The sequence below is a fragment of the Eriocheir sinensis genome, chromosome 35 (genome assembly GCF_024679095.1).
Source record: "Eriocheir sinensis breed Jianghai 21 chromosome 35, ASM2467909v1, whole genome shotgun sequence".
Lineage (NCBI taxonomy): Eukaryota > Metazoa > Arthropoda > Malacostraca > Decapoda > Varunidae > Eriocheir > Eriocheir sinensis.
Window position 1 is genome coordinate 9,356,229 of NC_066543.1, and position 27,500 is coordinate 9,383,728.

A 27,500-nucleotide genomic window follows, 5' to 3' on the forward strand; every position below is an offset into this window, starting at 1 on the left:
GAGGGATTTGGTTGAAGAGAAAATTTGGAGGGGAACGAGAAAAAAGAGAGAGAGAGAGAGAGAGAGAGAGAGAGAGAGAGAGAGAGAGAGAGAGAGAGAGAAATGAAGGAAAAACAAACACACTACCGGACAATGTATGGCAAACAAAGACACAGACAAACACAAATCGACACACCGAAACATACAGGCAAAAAGAGGCACAGCCACCAGGCAAACAGACGAGGCAAAAGAAAAACAAACAGACAATGAAACACATAGACCGAGCAACATTAACCCCGTCCCAATAAAAGAAGTGTAGCAAAACAAAAGCAGCGCTCGTTAAAGTCAATAGAGATCATGTGTTATGGTGCGCAAAATTACTCTCCAAATGGACCAATGGCGCACTTTTGTTGCCTCCAAGCCGAAGGGGGAGAGACGCGCTTCACTGGAGGGAACAGACCCGATATTAAACCTCTCGGCGAGCGCTGAAGACTTCGGAATTACGAGGGAAAGACGTGAAAAAAATGGAGACAAAGACTCATCAGTATTTTACACTGAATATATACTTCAACTTTTTACTCTATATCCTCGATGGTTGGTTTCGAAACTTTACTTATTAATAATTATAAAACTTGAAATTAAAGATGATTATGAATTACTCGGTCTTCGTTGTATTTTGAGGGATGAGTGTTGTGGGAAATTCCTTATACATATTTTGCTTGGCTTTGAACCGCCCCACTTACCATAAAAAGTAATGTATTTACGTTAACAAAAGCATCAGTCGTTACGCAATCTTCAAAACATATGAAAATAACAACTGAAAGCTTTCCGCTATTTCTCTTCGAATATATGATCAAATCGTACATTTCGGAGAAGGTGAAACAAAACATGCCTGATCAAAGCCTCGCCAACCCGCCGTGAAACCTGAAACGAACATCCGTCATTCAGAGTTCATTATAAAGAATCCCCCTGACCTTTGCCTCAAAACTATTTAAAAGGCTACTTTTATATTATGGAGCCAACACAACAAAGTAAACTGATAAAAATGGATATTGAATATCTCCTCTAATGTTCGAGCAGCATGCATTGGATGAACATATATCAGCATTTCCTGAACACTACAAATACACGTCGTTACGGTAAATGCCAATCAAAATTACTAAGCGTATCATCCTAATAATATGATTAAAACGTGGTATGATTTGATTACAGTTTGCCTAAAATCTTACATATCTACAAAGGCATAACGCTCCCAAAACAATAATACTAAGGATATTACAAAGGAAAGAAGCAATCCCGGAACACACAATTTCCATTTTATAAACCCTATATGCGAATTATGAAGCGTGATCCATTGAAAAACACGATTGGATCTACAGTAAGAAACGTTATGGACAACCCTGAGTGTCTGAGTGTCAAGATATGATACAAGGAAGGGACACATGAGAAAAAAAAAACATCGTTGCCTATTCGGAAAAAAAAAATGAGGGGACGAAACTGAGTGCGTGCGTGGACAGGCCCAGGAAGGTGAGCCAGTAACCAGTGTGCCGGACGGGTGCTGAAAAGTTTACAAATCAGAAAGAAAAAAAAAAAACACCGTGTTCTCTTTTTCTCTTCGATCCTTTGTGTTCTCATTCATCCGCTCCTCATATTTTATTAACCGCGATTGTGATATCTCCATTTCTCACTATTCTGTCTCGAACCGAAGCTTTTGTGAGTATTGCCGCGGAGCGAAAAATTGGACTTAGTAATATACGTCTTGGTATTGTTGTTTTCGTTTTTTTTTTACTGTTATTTTCTGTCTGGAATAATGGTTTCCACCCTATTGTGAAGTACTGTAGCGTCAAATATACTTGCACTCGTCAACACCGTCATTTTTTTCTTATTCACTCATCTTTTCTTTGTACGTTTCTTTGTATTAATACGTTCATGAGATCCTAAAAGAAAGAAGCTTCCCCAACGTCACGCTTTCGCCACCCATATTGTTTCTTGACGTCATGTTTGTTACTTTTTATTTACTCGAAACCGAAATGTATAAGTAGTGCGTGAGGTGATCCGAGGACTCTATTGCCACTTTCTCTTTTTCACTGCTACCTTTTTTTCCGGAATACGAAATTAATACGCTTCTGTGATGTGATGGAGAGTCGAGCTTTTAGACATAATATAGCGTATGTTTTTCGTGTTTTTAATTTCTTAGGACTCGACCATATTCCTCGTCTTTTTTTTTTTACATCATAACGTATTTTTCTAGTACATATTTTTCTCATCATTCCTCTTCCTCATACAAATTCTCTTTTTTACCTTGAATCTAAGTTCGCAGGAAAAAAAAAGTAAAAAAATGTCTTTAAGAGCAGGTGACAGTAACGAGGAGTGTAATAAACCTGAATGTTCGGTGCGCACATCATAACAGTGAGCAAAATTGTATACCACCGTCAGTCTTTTAGGTTTCACTCTTCTCTGACAAGGATTTATTGTTTTATACGTACTGTGATGAAACAAAGAGCCACCCTTACACGCCTCCCCTCAGCACACGGTCACCTTTCCAGGAGTATAAATAATAAAGTTTGGATCCGACGCTGGCAAAGGTAGGGTTCTTATAAGCAGATTCACCGGTGTCGGAGGATAATGTCGACTTGCCTCTGCGTCACGGAAGGTGTGTGGACGGCCCCCGCCTAATCAGATGCATGTATTGGGTTCCTAGTTTTAGTCCAGTATGGTCCAGATTTAAATACTGGCGTAATCATATTAAAAAAAATGGTTCAAAATAAGTAGTAGAGACAACGTGAGATCGAAAAATAATGTCAAATGTATCATAACGAACAAAAAAACTATATAATATAAAGTTGAGTGGGGAGAGAGACAGATAGATTAATGGAGAGAGACCGACAGACAGATGGGCGAACAGAGGAAGACAAGAAGGACACACAGACAGAGATACGAAAAGAATAGTAGTTTGTGTTGTGTAAGGAGGGAGGAAGGGTGAGACAGGGGGAGGGGGGGGGAAGATAAAAGAGAGTGCCGAAAACACAATTACAGTAAATTTTATGTGAACTTATATATCAGCTGGGAAATAAGGCGTCAATACCTGTGTCGCCCTGGCGTGCTCTCCTTTGTCGGATGTAAGAGCCAGGAAAGGGGGGGGGGGGGACGGCTCGTTCTGCCTTCCCCAAAGTTGTTTCCTATATAATTGTCAAATATTCCTGCATTAATATCAATATCGTCATCATATGTATCCATACTGCTCTGGCAAAAGTTCTCGTTCGCTGTTAGCCTGACTCCTACAGTTCTTAAGGGGCTGTTACACTGGGCAAATTTTCCGTGGATCTTCAGTCAAACCACGATTTTCGCTGGCGTGGTTCTTATATTCCCGTGGTTTTCTGACGTGTCCACGATCTTCCAAGCCTACGGTAGATTTCACTAAAGGACGACGGTATTACTCATCATCATCATCAGCAGCTGCAATAACAAAAAACAAATGAAAATCACGCTAGCAGAAATCGTGGTTTGACTGAAGATCCACTGAAAATTTGCCCAGAGTAATAGCCCCTTTTTAACTCTTCCCACTTTTTAATTTAGGTTCCCCACTTGTTATCTGTTCTTCACATGAGTTATTGGAGTTCACTTTCTATTCGCTTATATTCGTGCACACAGATGGTCTTTCCGAGCCTATAAGCGCCGCCGATCCTCCCGTAATGACGTGCGTGCATATACCGGCGCGGCGGTGCTCCCGTCTTAATGAGATTACTGATGCGTCAAGGCCACCAGTTGACCCTGACCGTTTATGGAATCCGGAAGACTGAAAATTTATGGGGAAGTGTGCGTATTAATCATCGCATTATCATATTTCAAACGATTTTTTGAGTTTATATCTTTGAAAAACAAGAGGCTACGGATGTTTTATTTTCAGTTGTCAGTGTTCAGTTAAACATTTATAATTATATTCTTCTATATTTCATTTTTTTTCTGACGCTGACATCGCTTTTTTTGTTCATTGAAATATCACCTACTCACGATGTCTTACTTTCCATTGTCAGTAAGCTGTGGAAATTTCCTTACGGGTGCAAATAAATGCTTGAATTATCACGTCTAACGCTGATTTGATCGTGTGTTCCTGAGGTGGGAAGGGATGATACACTACCGAAACCAGTGATTTTATTTTCTCGTGTTAATCAGCTGCGCACTTATTTGTGTGTTTATTTTTTATGTGAGTGAATAAATATTCGTAATGTCGTGTATGAGGTGCTGTTTTAATTGTCGGTCTTTTGGAGTGTGTTGAAATATCACCGAGTCATGCTGTGTTATATTTTTGCTTATCAATTAGCTGTGATTTTATGTAAATTGAAATTCGTAGTATCGCAATTTAGATGCAGAACTGATCTTTTTTTTTCAACAGGAGTGAAAATATCAACCGGAATAACAATGTTCTGTTCTCGTTTGTTAATGATATGCATTCTTTTTTAGTATAATAAATTTTCCCATTATCATATTTCAGACATGATATTATTTCGTTTTCCGATACATCAACACGACTAGCGACCATACATTTCCCTTGACAATAAACAAAGAACAGTTTTGATCCCCAATGGAACGAAACAATTTATTTCTTAAATTTCTTACGCTTTATATATCTTGCGATGAGCAAAGGAATCTTTATCCACACTAAAGCGCAATGATTCATATTTCTCGCGGCAAACGAGTGGACCAGTAGACGGAAGGGTGGCTAGAAGTGGTTAGCATGCTCGGCTCACAACCGAGAGATACCGGGTTCGATTCCAGGACGGAGTGTTGACGGATGGACAGTTTCCTTACACCCGTGCCACTCTCCACCTAGCAGTAGTTATACAGCGTATCTGTCAGATGTTGTGTCTCGCCTCCCGTTGTGGTGGTCGGGTACAGCTAAAAGAGAGTAACCCAAGGGTGAAAAACTAAGGCCTTCAGACCCGGGACTTATGAAGTACGATCAGACCTGTAAAATGTACATGTAGGTGAATGCATACACACTTCTTCCCATTTGTTATCCAGCTTGTCTTACCGCCCCCAAAACATAAATGAATTGAGAGATAGAAAATCAATCAATCAATGGGAGCATACGCCAGAAGGAGCGTCGCCTCGTCCATTCTACGACGCCAAGTCAGGAGGTCCCACCGTACAAGTGTTTATGCAGCCCCCTTTCTCAGCCAAAGTACCTCCTGGCAGGATCCATCGACTTGCTCAAGCCACGAGCACAGGGGGCGCTCCATTGGCCTCCTCCACTCAGGATTGTCTCATATAGAAAGAACTCGATGCGCAGGGTCGGCTTCTCGGTAACGTGCCACATGCCCGTACACCAAAATTCGACACTGACAGACTATGCGGGTAATATATGTCGAATCAGTCTCACGGAGTAGTCGCCGGTTTGACAAGGTCCTTACAGCGATATCCCATGATTCTGCATAGACATTTATTACAAAAGGCATCTAAATCCTCATCTAAAAATCCCTATTTCGGGTCCATGTCTCACAGCCAAGGGACATGAAGATCCGGACCTTTCTCCTTTCACACAGGTATCGACAACGCCGTATACTCGTGCTGAGCCAGTCCATAACGCCATGGGCCAAGCCAATCCACCGTAAGACTTCCTGGCGAAACCCACCTTTGTCCTGAACTATGATACCATTGTATGTGATTATATTTCAAGATCTCAATGTCCTCGCCACACGCATGGACAGACTGTACTGTATCATCTAGCAACAGATACATACAATACACAAAACAATGGAACAAAACTACAAACCAATAAAAAACAAAATACAGCAGTCCATCGAAGTCAACTATGTACAAAAAATAAAACAAATGGTGCAGGTAACCACGAAACGAGACAAAAATTATCAACTTAGTTCGGATAATAAGTAACGCATCTTTATGAGAGACTGTGAACCGGGAACGCTAAACTAAATGTGATCAACGTATATTGGCATTTGATTCCGTTTGGAACAGCGATTTATGAGTTTTTTTTTTGTTTTGCCATTGGACTGCCTCATGTACTGTAAACACACACACACACACACACACACACACACACACACACAGGGCGCCGCAGCGGGGAACACAGCGCGCCAAGCCTCATAATCCTACTCTGCTTTCTTCCTGGGAGGGCGTTTGAGTCCGTTATTGGCGCAGGCAGATGCTGCGTTCATAACTACACAGTCATAAACCCTAAAGACTGTTTCCCAAGGCTTCGTACCCACGCTACCAGGGTTCGAACCGATGATGAATACTTTAGCCCTAGACAATCCTCAATCAACAAACCAACCCACGCCTCTGCATGTTACTGTAAGGCAAATGTGTGACCTTCTTTGTCCCAACTAAGTTTCAAGGATTCCTCTTCTTTCTTGTTTTTTTCTCCCCACCTCATTAATTTTTCGCGTTCTTTTCGTCCTTCTCGCTCTTTTTTTTATATTTTCCTTCACATTCTTTTTTTTTTTATTCTTTTTCCTCCTCCTCCTCCTCCTTTTCCTCCTCCTCCTCCTCCTCCTCCTCCTCCTCCTCCTCCTCCTCCTCATCATCATCATCATCATCTTCACCATCATTCTATTGCGTTCGTCTTTCCTTTCAAACTACGTAATAAAAATGAGTTTCTTCGCTTTACTGCGTTTCCTTGTCATCCGTCCGCCCACATAAGAGAAGGAACATTTCTCTTCTCGGTACGGCTGTATTTTGTCTCCTGGTGCGCTCCACTCAAAAGAAACCTCACCAGCCATGAACGACGCACACACACACACACACACACACACACACACACACACACAGACACACATACGGACAGACGAGGGTACACACGCAACACAATTAGCCGTATAAAAGTCACAGGTAATCTTGCCTCATCAGCTCCCTTCCCTAATGACATTCCCCACGCCCTCCCTGCCATTGGAATGCACCTTCTTCACCCTCATTCCACAGCGATGTTCATGGGTGCTGCTCTCCTCAACTTGCTAACTACTTGCCTCACTCTCTCCCTCCTCCTCCTCCTCCTCCTGATGCCCCTGCTCCTCTCCTCCTCTTTTCTTGCGTTTTTCTTCCTCGTCTTCTTCCTCCCTCTTTTTATTCTTTCTTCGTGTTAATCTTCCTCCTCTTTTTTTTCCTTTCTTCCTCTCCCTTTTTTTATTCTTATCTTCAAATCATCCATCCGTCTTCTTTTTTTCTTCGTTTTTTTCCTTCTTCTTCTTGTTCTTGTTCTTCTTGTTCTTCTTTTTTTCTTTTTCTTTTTCTTCTTCTTTCCTTTTTCTTTCCCTCCTCCTTCCTATAATACTCCTCTTCCTTGTCCATTTCCTTTTCTGCTTTCTTCCTTCTTGCTTCATATTCTCATTTTTGTCTTCCTCCTCCTCCTTCTCCTCCTCTTCCTCCTCTTCCTTTTCTTTGTTCTCCTTCCTCTTCTTCCTCCTCCTTTTTCACGGGAACACACACGCTCTATATTTTCCTCTATTTCACACTCGTTTTATTAAGTTTCTTGAAAAAAATATTCGCTAATATCTTTTCTTCTTTATGTCTTGAAGCGATTAGCTCCACCACGCTCTGATTGCTTCCTTCTATTTTCTCCTTTTTTTCCTTACCTGTTTACTCGAAGTCCATGAAAGACTCACAAACAAAGGAAACTAAACAAAAATATAAACTGGCTTCGGGTATCTGATGTCTTCTTTTTATATTCTTTCCCTTCCTCTTTGCATGCGGGGTATCACTGTTTTTTTTTTTCGTTCCAAGTTAAATTCAAGGTCGGTTTCGATTTCTGTAAATAAGGATAACGGCGACAGTAACCACGTAACAATAACACACGAATCACTTCCTCATTATAATAAACTTCGATATTGGACTAAAAATTTCCCCCTTCCCACGACAACTTTCGGAGCAACTTACGCCATGGAGCGAGTCTTTAAGGGAAAATTGTTGGTCTTACGGCGGGGAAGGGCGAACGAAGTGGCCGCGCGGGTAACTTTTGCAACTTGGGGACGTTAAGTGGCTGATAATTTTCTAACTCGTCTGAAAAACATCATTCCCGTAAAATTACACGTCCGCTAAATAGGAGCCTGAGTGATATATTGGACTTGGCGGTCGGCGGGAGTGCATGTGTGTGCTTGTGTGTTCGTGTGTGTGTGTGTGTGTGTGTGTGTATTGTTTGGATATATACTTTACTGTTTGGTAGCAAGCACGGATACGACCAAAATTACTACTACTACTTCTGCTACTACCACTACTATTACTATTATTACTTACTGCTACTTTTACAACTACTACTATAATAACAATAATGATAATGATAATAATAATAATAATAATAATAATAATAATAATAATAATAATAATAATAATAATAATAATAATAATAATAATAATAATAATAATAATATGAAAAAAAAATAATGACAATATCCATAAAAGCAACAATACCAATGACAAAACAACTAATATAATAAAAATATACTATTATTTTTAATAATAATGGGAATCAACATATTTAATTTATTCACTGAACTGTATTGGAGCCATGAACTGTGAGTGACCCCTCGTGCATGGACTCGCTGTGTTTGTGTGTGTTGATGTGTGTGCGTGTGTGTGTGTGTGTGTGTGTGTGTGTGTGTGTGTGTGTGTGTGTGTGTGTGTGCTTGCGTGTGTGTGTGTGTGTGCATGAGCCTGTGAGTGAGTGTGTACGTGCGTCTAGATTAACAACAACAAATGACATCAATACTCGGGCCATTAATTCCGGAGTTAAGTAAACGAGAGGATAACAGTGTGGAGTGCGACATCTAATATTTATCAGCATTAAGCCGCGTCCTGTGAGCTCTTTAGGCGCTCAGGCCATTAGTTGTGTGCCGAAGGTCATCACCAATAGCGACAAAAATCAACAGAAGAAGCAGAAGCAACAACAGTAACTGCAGCAACAATAACCACAATAAAATAAAACACCAACAATACAACAAAAAGCAGGAATATCATCGCCATTAACACAACAGCAAAAACATAAGCAGGAGAAGCAACAATAACTGCAGCAACAACAACAACAGCAAAACACCATACCGACAACAAAACAAGAAGCAATAACAACACCATCGCCATCGTCACATAATAAAGTACAATGTTTTTCGCCTGACAATTTTTTTTCTAATATTGACTGTCCACAACTCTATAAATTTCGTTGCAGTGGTGTTTTCCTTTCCACCTTGTCTGGCTACTTTCATGCTAACTTGTCAATGAACTTGCTATATACAGGGTTCAAGTCCTTATCTCTGCCACCCTGTATAAGACTTTCTACTCCCATCCCTCCATATGCTGTCCAACTTCCTATGCGAGAGACCAATATTTTCACTCTTATCCCTGTCACAACTAAACTCTGGATCATTCTTCCCCTGCCTTTCATCCTTTCTCTAACTTAATGTCTTTCAAAAGTAAGGTATCAAGACACCTCTCGAGATATACCTGATCACTTTTCCGTCACCTTTTATCTTCGTTTAAGGGGGGGATTGCGTAATTTTTATCCTGTTTAGCTTTGCCGCTGGCCCTGCGTCCTGTGTCATAGAAAAAATAATCAGCAGAAAAACAGAAAAATCAACACTAGACATTGGACACTCTAACGAGTGCAAACCGCCCGCTGCCAACACCCTCTGGTCGGAGTACTCAAAATGTGAAAATATGAAATTAAGTCTTGGGTGAGGTCCTGCCCTGTTTCACCTCTCAAAACTCGTGCCAGTTTTATTTTTGACCTCGGTGACCTTGACCTTTGACCCTGAAAATCGATCATGTCCTGTATGGGGCCATTAGTAGTCCACCTATGAAGTTTCAACATCCTAGCTGTAATGGTTCAAAAGTTATCGTGTTACAGACAAAACATAAAAAAAAATATAAAAAATAAATAAACAAACCAATTTACACAACTGTAAACAATACCTTCCGCAAAATTATTTTGCGGGCGGTAATAAATAGCAACATTCACACAAAGAATGACAAATAAAAACAGGAACAGATCCCTTACAAACCTCATTTACATCACTGACCAACCAAATGAATCATACAAGCAATCAGATTCAGCAATAATATTAACAAAAAATGCACCTGAAAAGAATGAAACAAACACCATCATCAGCTATTTCACAAACGCCACGGCAACACCACCAACAAAAACAACTACATCAACAATAACAACAGCAACAACAACAATAACAAGGACAAGATGGAAGCGTGTAACGAGGAGTCAGTCGGAGTGGTCCTTTGCGCCTCCTCTCTCTCTCCTTCTCTTCCCCTTCACATTCCTTTATCTTCTCCCTCTCAACGTCCTCCTCCATGTCCCCTCTTCTGATGGCGGTTCCTCCATTCCATCACCTTCCCATGAGCCATCCTTTCCTTCCATCCTCCTCCTCCTCGTCTCTCTCTCTCTCTCTCTCTCTCTCTCTCTCTCTCTCTCTCTCTCTCTCTCTCTCTCTCTCTCTCTCTCTCTCTCTCTCTCTCTCTCTCTCTCTCTCTCTCTCTCTCCTCACTCTTCTCTTCCCTTCCCAACAATCCCTGGCAATCCGGGCCTTTCCATCCATCGACGCCCTCCCAAACACAGGCTCTTTGATTGTTTTCTAAGACAGAGCTTTCAGTTGGGCGAAAAAGAACGACAGCAATATATAGTTTTGCGTGAATGTAAGGTTTTGTCTGTGTAATCCCTTTTCCCAGCGCCATCCCATGTCTTCCCCGCTCCACACGCTCTCGCCTCGACTGCCCGGGGGACCGTTGGTGATATTGGCGAGCTTTGGCCGCCTGTATATTGTTGGGAAACGCGGAATCACGATACTTAAATGTGCAATACTCGCGGGCCTGTCTCTCGCTGCGCTGGCAAGGAAGACAGCTGAGCCCGGGGGGATGGGGGAAGAGAGGAAGGGTAAGGAGGTGGTGTTCTGAGCCAGGGGTAAGGGAGGAGGAGATGGGAAGGAGGGTGAGGAGGAGGAAGGGATGTGAAGTCAGGAAGTAGGGGAAGGAGGCAATGTAGTGTCAGGGTGTTGGCTGTGGCGTTGGTGGAGGTGGCGGTAGTGGCGGTGGGAGTGCCGCTCTTTCCGGATGTTGCGGGGTGACAGGGTGAGGAGAAAAGAAGGCGAAAGAGGGGTTGAGGGGGTGGGGGTGAGGGTAGGGATGTAAGGACCAGAGAGCGAGGAGAGCGAGATTTTGGGTGTAATGGTTAGGGAAGAAAACAGAATTGGTTGAAAGAGATGGATGGAAATGGGTGGAGAAAGAAGGGAGAGATGGTTGAAGAATGATGAGTGACGAGGGTGAGGCCAGACGGAGCAGAGTGAAGAATAAACAAGTCTCGATGAATTAAAAAAAAAAATAGACTGGTTATAAGGGAATGGATAAAGGGTGAAGGGTGTGAGATGAAATAGAATAAAGACTGGTTGAAAGAAGGTGGGATGATGACAGTGGGGGAGAAAGGAATGGAAGAGGAGGCAGAGGGTAAGGGATGAAGGGTGACGAGTGTAAAACCAGAGAGAGGTAAAAAGACGAAGACGTACTAGCAGAGGGAGAGGAGAAGGAGGGATTATAGTTGGATGCCGGTGAGAAGAGGCTGGGAGAGAGAGAGAAAGGGGATGAGGGGAGAGAGGTATGGCTTCAATGTCTGAGAGTTGGATGCTGTGACTGGGCGAGGAAGCGAGAGGGAGAGGATGGCAGGATACTATCTGTGATCTGCATCCAGTCTGAGTAAGAGGGCAATGGGTGGAGGGAACGGCGAGGAGAATAGAAGGAAAGGTTGATGAAAAACGAGGAGGAAAGAGCGAACACGGGTGAAGATGAGAAAGAGGGAGAAGAGTCAGAGGCTGGTAACGTGAAGTGTGAGCAGAATGAAGACGAGATGACCGTGGGGGTGATGTAAGGAAATGGGATTGGTAGGAGGAGGAAAAGTTTATGAGGAAGGGAAGTGAAAAGTAAAAAAAAAAACATGGAGGACTGAGAGGTTTGTAATGTAGAGTGTGGAGGATTAAGACAAAACGAGAGTGGAGATGCTGCAGAGATATGATTGTGGGGGGAGCGCCGCGGGAATGAAAAGTTTCAGGAAGCAGAAGAATGAGAGGTGAATGACATGGTTTAAAGACAACTGAGGAGGTGCTTTGAAATGAAGAGCTGAAATGATTGCAAAAGTAAAGTGAGTGTGAAAAGGTGAGCTTTAATGAAATGGAAATGTGAAAGGTGAATGCCAGAGGGAGGTTACTGCTATGAAATGAATATTAAAAGAGTGAAAATGTAAGGTGAAAATAGAAGTGAAGTTAAGGGATTGTAAAGGTAAAAATATTGAAACGAAGAAGAACCCTCAAAGGTGAATTATTATTATTATTATTATTATTATTATTATTATTATTATTATTATTATTATTATTATTATTATTATTATGATAAGCAACAAACTGACTGTATTGAAGCCATAGTAATTAAAAGGCAATCATACAAGTCATTATTAGCATCTGGGTTCCTATATAGGCTGAAAAAATAATGATTATTGTATTTGCTAGAGACTTTGACAAGCTGCAGCTCATGGCAGTAACATACAAATTTAGTTAAGTGCTGTGCACTGTAACCAGATCTAATATACAAACCCACGCCACGAGCACGAGGAAAGGAATCCCGTCTAATTAGAACAGGTTTATTAAAATCAGGAATAAGAAGCTCTGAAATATCTCTAACATTTGAAACACGAGTTTCTGCACAGAAAACAATGTCATGGTTGACAGCAGCCATTGTAAGATCCTTAAATTTCTTATGAAGCCCACGAATGTTGGAGTAAAGGACACGGCAACTTTTAGCAGGTTGTCGGCGTGGGCCAGGATTACTTTCAATATCACCGGCCAACAGAATAAATAAAAGCAAGTAAAACTGATAGAAAAATCCCGTCAACAATAAAAAAGACATAAAAAGATAAAAAACAATGGAATAAAACTGATTTAAAAACAAAACAACAACAGAAGCGGAGACATTCTTCGCACCCCCGACCACTTAAGGTCTGCTCCAGGCTAGGGGCCATTGGTACAAGAATGGCCTGAAAAAAAAGAGTAAAGTAAGTTTAAGTTACTGACAGACTAATTAGACAAGGTCAACGTAAATACAGTCTTATCACCATGGCGACGGGAACAAAACACGCAGTCTTGTCCAAAGAAACAGCACAGAAAAAAAAAAATCAGAAGCAGAACATGAAACACAACAAGAGGAACAGTACAACGACAACAGCAAGAGCAAAAGAAAAAAAAAGAACAAGGTTCAGAAGCAGAACAACATGAACAACAAGATTACAACAACGACAACAACAATAATATAAGAACAAGAATCAAAACCAAAACAACATCAACAACAAAAACAATATAGCAGCAACAACAACAATAACAACCACAACAACAACAACAAGAAACCATAAACACGAGCGGACTCCTCAACATCACAATAGCCAAGCAGACTGTTCACCCATTCATTATCTTTTCTTTTTCTTTTCTTCTTTCCCTCTCCACACACAAAACAAGAGGCAGAGTTATTGTGAATCGCAGCAGAGAAGGAAAAGACCGAACCCTCCATATAAAGGGGGAACCGAAATACAAGGGCGCCGAATTCTCTAGGCTCGGAGAGGGAGTGAGAGCAGAAGATTACCATGAGAAAGGGAGAGGAAGGAAGCGGAATGTTAAGTAATGTGGTGATGTATGGGAGTGAGGGGAAGAGGGAGGCGGGAGGGAAAGGAGAAGAGAGGAAAGGAGAGAAAGAAAAGGAAGGGAGAGATGGTGGTGGTGGAGGTAGAGGTAGTAGTATGGGGCGAGAAAAAAGGGGAGAAAGAAGAGAAAAATAAAACCAAAAAGCAAGAAAAGAATATAAAGAGGAGGTTACTTGTGTGTGTGTGTGTGTGTGTGTGTGTGTGTGTGTGTGTGTGTGTGTGTGTGTGTGTGTGTGTGTGTGTGTGTGTATTGATAGTGACATCGATGACATGTACTTCATTGTATTAATCGAAGGAGGAGGAGGAGAAGGAAACGGAGGAGGAGGAATACAAAGAGGAAAATAAAAGTTAAATGAAGGAGAAATGAGAAAGAGGAGAATGAGCAGGAAGAGGAGGAGGCGGAAACAAAGGAGGAGGAGGAGGAGAAGTAGGAGGAGGAGAACGAGGAGGAAGAGGAGGAGGAGGAGGGTTGGGATTTTACTGTTCACACACAAAGAGGCGAACAAATGGAATAAAGAAAAACAATGAAAGAACACGATGGAAGCGAACAAACACGTAATCCTTAACGTGGTTACTAGGAATAAAGAAGAACGAAAAATTATGTACAGTCGCCGGCACGTGTGTGTGTGTGTGTGTGTGTGTGTGTGTGTGTGTGTGTGTGTGTGTATGTGATGAATTAGTTCCTCGCCTCGGTTGTAACATTGCTGTCTATCCTCACTCCCTATCTCCCTCCCCCCCGTCCCCCCACGCACACACTTCAGGCACCAACTCGTACTTCATCTCTGTCACCAACACCAAGAGAAATAAAATGAGTGTTCCCAAATAAAAAGAAAAAAAAATAGACCATGCACGAAGATACATACACCATATTCATATACACACAAACATGTACAAATAGATATAAGTAGATAAAGGGATGGAGGGAAACGGAGCCAGACAGCTAGTTTACATGGAGATAAACACACACACACACACACACACACACACACACACACACACACACACACACACACACACACACACTCATACACACCCAACCAAACAAACACACATTCCTTAGCAGGGCACAACCACCTCCCATCACCTTTTGCTTTGGGGCCTAAATTTTGTTACCGCCAGTGAACGAAGCTGATTGGCCCGCTCCGCAGTGAATGAGGGGCGTGAATGGCTGATGAATGAGGGGCGTGAATGAGGCGGGGATGCGAGGGGGATGAATAAACATGAGGCGACTCTAACCAAGGCTCTTCAGAAATAGTAAAGCTGATTTGCAGAGGTTGCATTCCTGAGCAGTGATAGAGGTGACGTGGTGAGGCGGGAGAAAGGCCGAGGGAAACGGGGAGGGCGGGGGAGAGGCGGGGATGGGGAGGAATACCAGGGGGAGAGGCGGGGTGGGACGGCAGTGTGAGGTGTAGCGAGGAGAGGAAAAGGGGGAGGAATTAGAGGGATGGGGAGGGAGGGTCTACAGTGTTGGGGTGGGACAGGGTGGGGTGCCCAAGGAAATATAATATAGAGTTGCATGCAAAATGAGTTATGTTTCGAAAGCGGCCAAATGGGAGGATCCAGGTTAACACTGAGGACGAACTGCCATCCCCTGACGTGCCTCGACGCCTGACACCATCACCGCCGCCGCAAACACCGAAATAACATTACTCTTCATGCACGGAGGAGGCTGCGCGACACAAGTAAATAATAAGACAGCAATCCGCTTGGAAGGCATAACACAAATACTGGAGGCGTAAACACTATGAGAAGTCTAAATGTATTTATATGTGTGTGTGGGATGGGGGGGGGAGATGACTCTGTGTGTGTGTGTGTGTGTGTGTGTGTGTGTGTGTGTGTGTGTGTATTGATAGTGACATCGATAATATGTATTTCAATTTCATAGTATTAATAGATGAAGACAGGAACAATCGGTGCCTCGTTGTATGTAGCACTGACACAAGGGACGAGATGCTGGACATTGGGTCACACAGTACACACAAACGTGCCATTGTTACGTCACCATCGGTTAGAAACGAAGATATTCAAGCGTGTACCGACATCAAGCTAAATTCATATGAACCAAATTTCAAATGCAACATTGTACAAACAATATATATATATATATATATATATATATATATATATATATATATATATATATATATATATATATATATATATATATATCCAAGAACCTTGCGCTGATGAAATGCGTCTCATGATTTGCTATTTATCGCCTGCCACAACCATCCGCGTTGGGCAGACCCCATAAACATCTATAGCCCACAAGAAAGAGTCCTTGGGAAAGTAAAAATGGAATCATATGCCATTCAAACAATACTCATTTTATCGACAACGGTTCCTTCAGTGCCAACCGTGATCCCAGTGCTATACATCCAGGAAGCTGCAGGATGACCAATGATCTTAGGCGGCTGAACACAGAGCGAGGCTTTAGAGGGGCGTTGGGGCGAGGTCATGAACTCCTAATTAAATGTGTTTGTTATAAACTGCTTCAATAATTCAACTGTATACATTCAATAAAATTAACTAAAACTTTAAACTCCTCCAAAATGTATATACAACACAACAACAACAATAATAGCACTACCACCACCACCATCAATGACAGCAACAAAGAGAAGAAAAAAACATCGTGAAATACACAGTGGTTGTCATAAATATAACTGACATTTCTATCCTCGAGCGTCTGGATATTTTCACTCATCATTCTCCTTTTGTCTGTCTGTCTGCCTGTCTACCTCTTCTTCCTTTGTACAATTGTCTGTCCGTCCATCTCCCAACAATAACTAATGGCTTAGAGAAAAAAAGAGACAGGAGGTAGGGAGAGAAGGAGGGACAGAGGAAGGCAGGGAAAGGAAAGCAGAGACACTAGGTCAGGGAACGGAAATTAAATATACTGTGCCATTTAGCCCATCCGCCCGGCCACACCTAGCCTGTGACACGTACACACACACACACACACACACACATATATATATATATATATATATATATATATATATATATATATATATATATATATATATATATATATATATATATATATATATGTATAACGCACCATGAAACACAAATAATTTAGTTAACATATGAACTAAATCCGAAGAGATATAATCAATCAAGATTTTCCCAATACGAAAGCTCACAAACAATCAGCGCAACAAAGATCTAATAAAGGACGATTTTAAAATTATGTAACATGCACACGCAGGCGCACGCACGCACGCACACACACACACACACACACACACACACACACACACACACACACACACACACACACACACACACACACACACACACACACACACACACACACACACACACACACACACACACACACACACACACACACAGACACACACGCTTTCACACATAAAATCACACTAATCATGGTATATGGTAAACCGTTTCTTTTTCATAAATTGATTATTCTTTTTTCCCTGCCCTTTTTCACTTTAATCTGAACTCGAAACCTTCCTTAAGTACATTACCTTAGAGTAAAGAAGTATCTCGTAGGAGCATAACATTTTTTCAATACTATAACATAACTCAATAACGAATGGACAGTAATCAACTTTTACTAGCTTCCAAATTATATTTTTCCCGCTTCTGAATAGGTTTCCCCTACATAAATCGTCTGTTTTTCACCTACTTTGACGTTGATGATCACACAGCTGGCCTTTTACGTAAACCTCATACATAAAGCCAATCATCTGAGCCTGGTATGCGGCGTGAACATTAAGTATAGATTGCGTTGTAGAGAAATGACGGTGTAGGTTGTGTAAGACGAGGAGTAGGCGGAGAAAATGATCATGAGGAGAAGGGGGAGGAGATTGGGTGGTTAGTATGAGCCTCCCGTAAGTGGTGAGTCCCATAGGGCAGGTCAGTCAACGTCAGGAGGTGAGGCAGGAAGCATTGGCGAGCTCCTCCGTTATGAGGCTGACGCGGCGATGGGTTGATGTAGGATGTGATGTACGATTTGTGGCGATGTAGTGCAATAGCGATAGAATGATGTAGCGATTTGTAAGAAAGATGTAATATACCAATTAGTAGTGATGTAGAAATGTGTAACGTAGTGGTGGTGTATCGCTGTTGTTTGAGGCTGCACTGTATCGATGTATCTTTTTGTAGCGATGTAGCATTGCAGCGGAGTGCTGGCGATAACAACGAGACATCGATTCCCTCGCTGGTTAAGGCCCCGTCAAATGCCAGGTCATGTGTGATATTTGAGTTAATTGAATTTTCAGTAACTGTAGTGAAAAAGCATTCTTCCTCCTGCTGACATTTCCTGGCCGGACATAATTCAGAGGCAATGCATAATAGAGCTTCAGGAGAACGAAAATATCAGTTGCATCGGAAGGTCGCCCTCGCACCAATAACGGGAAGAGAAAATCCCCGACGAAGTAAACAACGAAGATTCCGGGAAGTGACGTCCTGCGTAGAATGGTGAAAGAAGCTAAATGATAGGATGCGAGTAAAGAAGAGGAAATAAGAGTAATAGAGTTGAAGGATGTGCTATATAAAAAGAAGAAAGAGGATGGGAAGTCTCCGGTGTGCACTGGAAAAAAAGGAAAGAAAAATAGTGAAGGGAGAGGGAAACAATAGGCGTGTCAGGAGGAAGGACAGGCAGGCAAGGTGGAGACAAAACCATGAACACTAATGAGACACCTTGAGACGCCGAGCCGGGATGCGATGGACACGAAGAAACATTACGGATACTAGGAACAACACACACACACACACACACACACACACACACACACACACACACACACAAACAAACACACACACGCACACAGCCTGTCACCCATTTCCTTGCCCAGTGAACCTTCCAAGGATATCCTGTCCATCTCTCGCCACACACTGAATTATGTACATACGACTTCAGATCCATTTTCATCTCTCTCTCTCTCTCTCTCTCTCTCTCTCTCTCTCTCTCTCTCTCTCTCTCTCTCTCTCTCTCTCTCTCTCTCTCTCTCTCTCTCTCTCTCTCTCTCTTAATATTTTCACCTGATCAATAAGGTTTTCGGTTAAGGTGGACAAGAGGCGATTGAAGCGTCTGAAAATACGTATAATTACTTGGCAGGGCACGGCAATTAGCAGGTGAATTAGGGATGGAGAGAACACCCACTTACTGCCACTTCCCGCTGATGACAAACGAGAGACGGTGATGGAGAGAGGGCGAAAGAGAGACAGAGTGAGCCATAAAAATCTACAGACTATTTACGTCTCTGAGAATTATTAGAGAAGAGTTGTGTGTGTGTGTGTGTGTGTGTGTGTGTGTGTGTGTGTGTGTGTGTGTGTAAAGTAGGTTAACCGGAGAGATATATGGTCTGGTGTGAAAGACTGCTTCAAGTGTTAAAAATCTCTCTCTCTCTCTCTCTCTCTCTCTCTCTCTCTCTCTCTCTCTCTCTCTCTCTCTCTCTCTCTCTCTCTCTCTCTCTCTCTCTCTCTCGTTTATGTCCCTCCTGTATCCCTTTCTCCTTCATTTTCTCCGGGCTCATTTTCCTCCTCGTAACTTATCTTTTTCTCGCCCATCGTTCCCCCTCTATCTATATTAGCGCCTCGCACGCCATCATTCTTCATTCTACGTTACATCTTTAATCTCCCTCGCTCTCTCTCTCTCTTCCTCGCTTTTCATTTCATTTGCCCTCGCAGTATCATTAATCAAAAACTTATTTATTTCACCTCTTTTTCCGTGTTTCTCCCGATAAATCAATCCGCACTTTTCCTGATTTCCCTAACTCTTCGAATTCATTATACCGCCGCCTCTGTGTCCGCCCCGTCCAGAGCCAAAAAAGTCCCTTCAATAAGAGCTTCCTGGCGGCCCTTATAGCCTGTCACCCTGCCTTGTCCCTGCGCCGTGCCCTCGCGTGCGCCTCGCCCCTTCCCCTCACTCATCCCTTTGGCAGACACAAAGCAAGGCGGGATTAGTTCGACTCTTGTTTCTCGCAAAGCTCCGAATAAAAGTAAAACCAATATACGCTCGCAAGGGGGCGGAGGAGCGGAGGGGCGGTACGAATAGGGATTGAGTGTGTGTATGTGTGTGTATGAAGATGCACGAATAGACAAATATACAGATAGACATATATATGGGTAAAATAGAATAGATATACGTTTAGAGAGACAGAAGTATACACAAATATATATATATATATATATATATATATATATATATATATATATATATATATATATATATATATATATATATATATATATATATATATATATATTTAGACACCTAAAGAGATTGATAAACAGTTGCATAGATAAATAAAAATAAATATAGATAGATTGCTAAATAGATAGATGCATGGATATGGAGAGAGATATATAGAGATAGATAGTTTGATTAATATAGATACATGGACGAAAAGGACAAACAAACAGACCAATACAAAAAGATAAAAAATATATACAGACAAACAATAACAGACAAATAGAAAAACAAGCAAAACGAAAAAAAAAAACACAGACCGAGAGAAAAACAGTGATTCATGTAAAACAAAACTGACATAATACAACTTTCAAGGTAGTGGAAGGGAAATTATATAAAAATAAAAATAAACGTGGGAGAATATTGGGAAAGGAAAGAAGGGAGAGAGGAGGAGGAGAGCTAGGAAACAGGCAAGATAGAACGGAGGAGAGGAAGAAAAGAAAGAGTCGATGAAGGGGAAACAACGTGGGAGGACAGGACGCCAGAGGGGAGGAACAGAGGGCAAGGAAGGGGAGACGCAGATAAAAAGGAATAAGTAGGAAGGGATCAGTGTCTCTTATCATAGTGTGCCCTACTTGTTGTGTCCCTCCTGAATCTGCTTATTGTTACTGTTTATGATCCTGCACTGAATAAACATTACTATTTTCCTTGCAACCAATCTACCTATGTATGTATCAATCTGTCCATCGAATTTTACCATAAGCGAGAGAGAGAGAGAGAGAGAGAGAGAGAGAGAGAGAGAGAGAGAGAGAGAGAGAGAGAGAGAGAGAAAGTTGCCTAGCCTCGGATACGGTGATCTAAAGCCATTGATAAGACGTTCAGCTTTAGAGGGAATATTGACAGGGTTTGTAACGTTGACGCTTCAAATGGTGGTGGGTGACGCGGCCTGTGTGTGTGCGTGTGCGTGTGCGTGTGCGTGTGTGTGTATGTGTGTGTTCGCCCCACTTAAATATAATGTACGGCGTGACGTGTCCTCGTTAAGTCTTTAGCTTGAAAGGCCGACCATGAGGAGCGGATGGAGAAAATTAATGTTTCTAATGAAGAAGAAAAAAAAAGGTTGAGGAGGAGGAGGAGGAGGAGGAGGAGGAGGAGGAGGAGGAGGAGGAAAAGGAGGAGGAGGAGGAGGATGAGGATGAGGAGGAAAAGGAGTAGGAGAAGGAGGAGGAGGAGGAGAAAGAAGAAAAAATAAGACAATGTTGATGATAAAAATAATGATAAGGAGGAGGATGGTTGATGCAAAAACATATAAAGATAATAATAATAATAATAATAATAATAATAATAATAATAATAATAATAATAATAATAATAATAATAATAATAATAATAATAATAATAATAATAATAATAATAATAATAATAATAGAGAAAAAGTATTATCAATTATAATGAGAAATAATAATGAAAAGGGGTAAAAAAAAGAAACAAGAAGATAATCACGAGAAAAGTTATCGACAACAAACACAAACAAAGAATCAAGAAAAAACAGAAAAACAGAAAGGAAGAAAACAATACAGTAAACAAGTACGAAAACGAAGAAACGAAAACAGCAAAAAAGGCGAGAAGGCACGAAGGCAAAAAGTATGGAAGAAGGAGGAGAAAAGAAAACATATAAAAACGAGAAGGAAGAAGAAACAGGAGTGGGAGCCCTTTCTTCCAGGGTGATAATAGGACACTTTTATTTAAGGCAAGAGGGAAGAGGGAGGAAGAGGAGGAGGAGGAAGAGAAAGAGGAGGAGGGGGAGGAGGAGGAGGAGTTGCCACTTTCCTCCACTTTTGACGTGAGAGCAGGAGTTGCCGATTAGAGAAGAGCGGTGAAGAAGTGAGGGACTGAGAGTGGGAGGGAGCGAGCAAGGAAGAGAAGAAAGGAGAGAAAGATAGATATATAGATAGATAGATAAAAATATAGATAGACAGATAGAACGAGAGAGAGAGAGAGAGAGAGAGAGAGAGAGAGAGAGAGAGAGAGAGAGAGAGAGAGAGAGAGAGAGAGAGAGAGAGAGAGAGAGAGAGAGAGAGAGAGAGAGAGAGAGAGAGAGAGAGAGAGAGAGAGAGAGAGAGAGAGAGAGAGAGAGAGAGAGAGAGAGAGAGACTCAGTGGAGCCTGAACGGAGGTGCCGCCGCGGAGGAAGTCTTTAGGGAAACTTGAACACCATCGGCGGAGGAGTTTGAGGTCTGAGATAGAGAAAGAGAGTGAGAGCGAGGGAAAGAGAACCGTTCGAGGTGCAGGAAGAGGCTAGAAAGAGAGAGAGAGAGAGAGAGAGAGAGAGAGAGAGAGAGAGAGAGAGAGAGAGAGAGAGAGAGAGAGAGAGAGAGAGAGAGAGAGAGAGAGAGAGAGAGAGAGAGAGAGAGAGAGAGAGAGAGAGAGAGAGAGAGAGAGAGAGAGAGAGAGAGAGAGAGAGAGAGAGAGAGAGATTATTGTTCATTTGATTTAGTTTGTTTGTGTGGGTCTACATGGGTGTGTGCGTGTAAATGTATGTGTATTTATCGCATTTTAGACCCTAAGGTGAGCGATATAAGTGTACCATTCAATGAAAACGAGTGTAAATGTGAAAATTGTGTGCAGAATAAATTGTATTGTATTGTATGCAGAATAAACTGAGCGAGTGAGTGGGAGAGCAAGAGTGATTATAAGTGAATGAGTGGGAAAATGGGCGGGTAATCATACAGTTTGAGTGAGTTGGTTAATGAGTGAAACAGTGGGAGGGAGAGTGTACAAGTAAACGTATTTAGGTGAGTGAGAGCAAGCGGATGATGACGAATTGAAACGTTAGAGGTCTGCTGCGAGGAGAGTAAAACGCTTCACTCAATGTGTTAGAGAAATGTGTGTCAAATAACGTTTAGTTCTACTGTTTTCATACTATCATGTTGATTTTTAGAGTTATCATTATCATCACTGACCTTTCTATTCTCATTCAGGTATTCGGTGATGTTATGAGCTAAAAAAAATATTAGTTAGGAAGCCAGGCTAGAAGTGGAGTGTGAAAAGCGTTTTGTATGATTTCGGTAAGCGTGCAGGGGGAGGATCAAGGGGAGCGAGGAAAGAGGAAGATAAGTGGAATGATAAGGGAAGGAAAATGAAGGGACAAGTAGGGAAGAGGGGATGAGAAAATAAGATGGAAGAGGTAATATAAAGTGAAAGGAAGGTAATGTTAAGTGGAAAAGCAAGGGGAACGTGAAGGGTTGTTTGGAATAAAAAGGAAAAGAGAGGGGAGTGATAGGAAAGGGGATGCAGAGATTTGAGTTTCCCATAAGTGAGGAATACTCTAACACGCTTGGGAAGTGTTGATGACTCAGTTTGTTTTCAAACTTCAATTAGGGAGGGTGGCGGTGGCTAGAGATTGTATAGTGATAGATTGAAGGAGGAGAAAGGAATCTTTTGGGAATAAGTTCATAAAGTTTGTGAAACCAGAGCTGTGGAAGACTTTTCATTCACAGTCAATGCTGTCTGGCTTTCAATTTCGTTTGTTTCAATTTGTACCATAGACACTTCCAAGCAACGATTATTTCAAGCAATCCCTTCCTGCATCTGCTAAGTAGGTTTTCACTTTTGTTGAATTCATCATATTTCACTTCCAATTGCATTTGTTATTCTAGCATACTTGCACCATACTATTACTGAGTGAAAAAAAAAAAATAGGAGCTTTCATACTGTAGCGATCAACCAGTTAAATAGTTCATAGAGAGCTCGAACGGAACAGTAGATGGCATATTCAGATAAATAAATGGACATAATGTCCCACGAATGGCCAGGGGAAAAGACACCTTGTGGTATATAACAGTAACGTCAAAGCAACAGCCTGTACAAAACATGCTATTAACCATAGCAAGGGTTACTTGTGGGAGTATCTCCTTTAAGAGTATAATGCCTTCAAGACGAATACAGTGATAGGGGCTGAGTAGTGCATAGGAATGTTTTGTGCAAAACTCTAAGGGCGCAGCCAACCATGTTTTTATTACTAAGCGGCACTCATGCTCACAAAGTGAACAGCTCAAGGCGTCACCACATGTTATAAACATGTGTTTCAAAATCATTGGCGAGTCTAATAGAACCAGTCATATCTGAAGTTGTTGTATAAAGCTTCATATATTGCAAATAGCGCAATGTGTTGCACGAGAACATGTATGATTGACAAACCATTTACAGGCTAGAAATGAAGGAAATCCGGACAGGTCCGACAGGCGCCGCCTGGGAGCTTGAACAACGCTTTGTTTTAACAGACTGTAGTAGCTGTAAACAGTTTCTGAGGACGGTATTACTGAGAAAAGGCACAGCCAATTCTTATCTATTGTCATCTTCCTGCTATTAAAGATATACATGATGTTTTATTTTCGAGGATCAATTAAAATTTGTCACTGAGGTTGTCAGAGAAAATGATTGTTATAACTACCGAGCATCAGGTTTCAGACGATGGTGTTTGGTGGGTGAGTGAATGTGCCGTGTGACCCACTTCAGTGACTTTACATCCAACTATCAATCATTCAGTCTGTCTATCGACCAATCACCAGCCCATACAATCAACAACGAATTCACCCATCAATCCATCCGTACATCCATCCACCAATCATTCATCCATCCGTCTAGCCAATCAATCATCCAGACACACAACTAACCTTAACTTCATCTCTTCGTCTCCAGGGCCAGCGTTTCCGTCCTTTGGCTCTGAGGACCAACACGAGATTCAGGCAGCCGTGGGGCGCGAGGCTGTGTTCAGATGCACGGTCATGAACATCGGGGCATACCAGGTGAGAGAGAGAGAGAGAGAGTGTGTGTGTGTGTGTGTGTGTGTGTGTGTGTGTGTGTGTGTGTGTGTCTATCTGTCTTGCTTCTCTCTGTTTATTTGTCTGTCTGTATGTTTGGCACTACACCTCTGCTTGCCCTTTTCATTATGCAAATAGTTCTGTCTGTAGCTGTGTGCCATGAGGAGTCTATACAGGAATTGATGGCTGTTTTGTCTTCTTGTTTAATTGTCTGTCGCTCAGTTACTATGTTTGACTGTCAGTGTCTCTTTATCTTTCCTTATGCATGTTTATTCTCTCTCTCTCTCTCGTAATCCGTCCTTCCCTAAGCCACGCACTATATAGACTCTCTGCCGCCCCTGATGTGTCCCGCCGTCCAATCCCAGCACGCCTCCCCTCCATCACCTTCCCTTTCGTTAATATATTACCTGATCGCCTCCGCGCCACTCACCCTCTCCCAGAGCAAATATACGACGTGAGAGCGAGGAGGAAGGAAAAGTAATATCTAAACTAGCGGAAGACGGAAAATAGAAACCTTAATATGTTTAACAACGCATACATTAATAAAAGGATTAAATTAACACTGCGTAAAACTCTAATACAATGTGCAAGAGGATCACAGCGTACTATGGTTTCAACGCGGAATCTCAAAAAAAAATATATAAAGCTTTTCGAGCTGGAGCTGCGTCGCTATTCCCGCCTAATGGTAAAAACGTTTAAATAATTAAAAAGAACGTCCCTACAATTTATGAACACGTTTCCGGTTTAACGACATGAATGAGTACAAAGTCCGTGCCAGCAAAATATCATTATGTAGAGAGCAAATGAAAGCTCACCCCCACACCAACACTCCAACTGCCATCCACACCCTCCTAACACACACACACACACACACACACACACACACACACACACTGAGGCAGAGTTGATGGGAAACTTTGAAGGATTAAACATCTGCTTCAGAACAGACAGGAAACGGATAAAAATAATTTAGTGCCGCAGCTGTGATCCCATGTGCCTCTGAAGGAGAAGCTGGCCGAGGCACGTGTTGAGGCGGAGGCTGAGGAGGAAGCATTGCCATTCAGCGTCGTTAAAAAAAATGAAAATGCTTTTTATCCAGTCTTATTACTTTAACCCATTTGGTGGATTACGGAACGTTCATTGTGGGTTTCCAGAGGTAATGAGGCACAGGTAGAAATATTCTGCTTACGTACATACCTCTAGCAAGTCTGTGTGTAAGGTGCTGAGGCGGGGATGAAGATGTTATGGGATATTTGCGCGGAGGCAAATACGTAAAGAGGACACCTACGAGATAGCGAAATTTGATAATGAATATGATTTTCGTCAACATTTTGCTTCCGTCACGTTACCTCCACTACTTCCTTTTCGACCACCACACAACCACTTCCACTTCCTCAAACTTAGAAGACTCCTCCCGATCTCAGCAAACTTCTCATTAACCCTCACAACTTTCTGGTAAATCTCAACCTTCTACGCAGTTTTAGAGAGATTTACAGAGAAGCCTGTACGCCTGAAGCATTATTGCAGCAACATATGCAAATGAAAATCGCTTTTTGTTTCCTCCAAGTATTTACCTAGATGTGAGTCAGGCCTGCCAGGTTAATGCTCAGGATGAAGAGAGATCGGGGAGGTACTCGGTAGTCAACGCAAAGGACTACTTCGAAATCTTGTCTCTACATTGACGTAATATCAAATACTAAAAGCTTCCTCGAGGTTGGGCGTTCTGTATCGTCTCCGCCAGTTCTTCTCCCCCGCGCAGTTGCTATTCATATACAGGGGCCTTGTCCGCCCTCGTATGGAGTATGCATCTCACGTGTGGGGAGGCTCCACTCGCACAGCTCTTCTGGACAGAGTGGAGTCTAAGGCTCTTCGTCTCATTAGTTCTCCTCCTCCTACTGATAGTCTTCTACCTCTTAAATTCCGCCGCGATGTTGCCTCTCTTTCTATCTTCTATCGATAATTCCACGCTGACTGCTCTTCTGAACTTGCTAACTGCATGCCTCCCCCCCTCCCGCGGCCCCACTGCACACGACTTTCTATTCATGCTCATCCCTATACTGTCCAAACCCCTTATGCAAGAGTTAACCAGCATCTTCACTCTTTCATCCCTCACGCTGGTAAACTCTGGAACAATCTTCCTTCATCTGTATTTCCTCCTGCCTACGACTTGAACTCTTTCAAGAGCAGGGTATCAGGACACCTCTCCTCCCGAAATTGACCTTTCTTTCGGCCACCTCTTTTGATTCTTTTTTGGGAGCAGCGAGTAGCGGGCTTTTTTTATTATTGTTTTCTTTTTTTGTGTGCCCTTGAGCTGTCTCCTTTGTTGTAAAAAAAAAAAAAGAAGAAGAAGAATTAAAATATCGAATAAAAATATACAAATACTAATGCTAATAAAAAAAATAATAATAATAAAACAAAACTGAGAAATAAGAAATGTATATTTATCAAATATAAGAGCAATGGAAAATGGTAATCAGCGTTTTAAGGCATCGCAACACTGCAATTCTCAGCTTACATTAGGTAACCTTGATTATATCGACTACCATGCACGGCTACATTAAAATAAATAACAAATCCCAAATTATCAAATACTATAAACTGTAAAGATAAACTTCGCCATCATAGTTTTTCTAAGCACTTGAAACATTCACTTTCAGCCATTTCAAAGCATGACTGGCAGAAACGCCTGGTCCCATTCAATCAACTTCCACCATCACCAGTAATTTATCTTAAGGCGCTTCTTAGCTTCTAACATATCTTTTTAAAGCGACACATTTTTTGAACCATATATATATATATATATATATATATATATATATATATATATATATATATATATATATATATAT

At 41.8% G+C, this 27,500-nt stretch overlaps 1 protein-coding gene across 1 annotated transcript in view; it reads left to right on the top strand.

Moving 5' to 3' along the window:
* Positions 1-27,500, top strand: part of LOC127007361 (neural cell adhesion molecule 1-A-like) — a 133,964-nt gene that overhangs the window by 11,868 nt on the left and 94,596 nt on the right. The window contains exon 2 of the mRNA XM_050878241.1: positions 24,530-24,636. Coding sequence (XP_050734198.1) covers positions 24,530-24,636 — 107 coding nt within the window. The remainder of the gene's footprint in view (positions 1-24,529; positions 24,637-27,500) is intronic.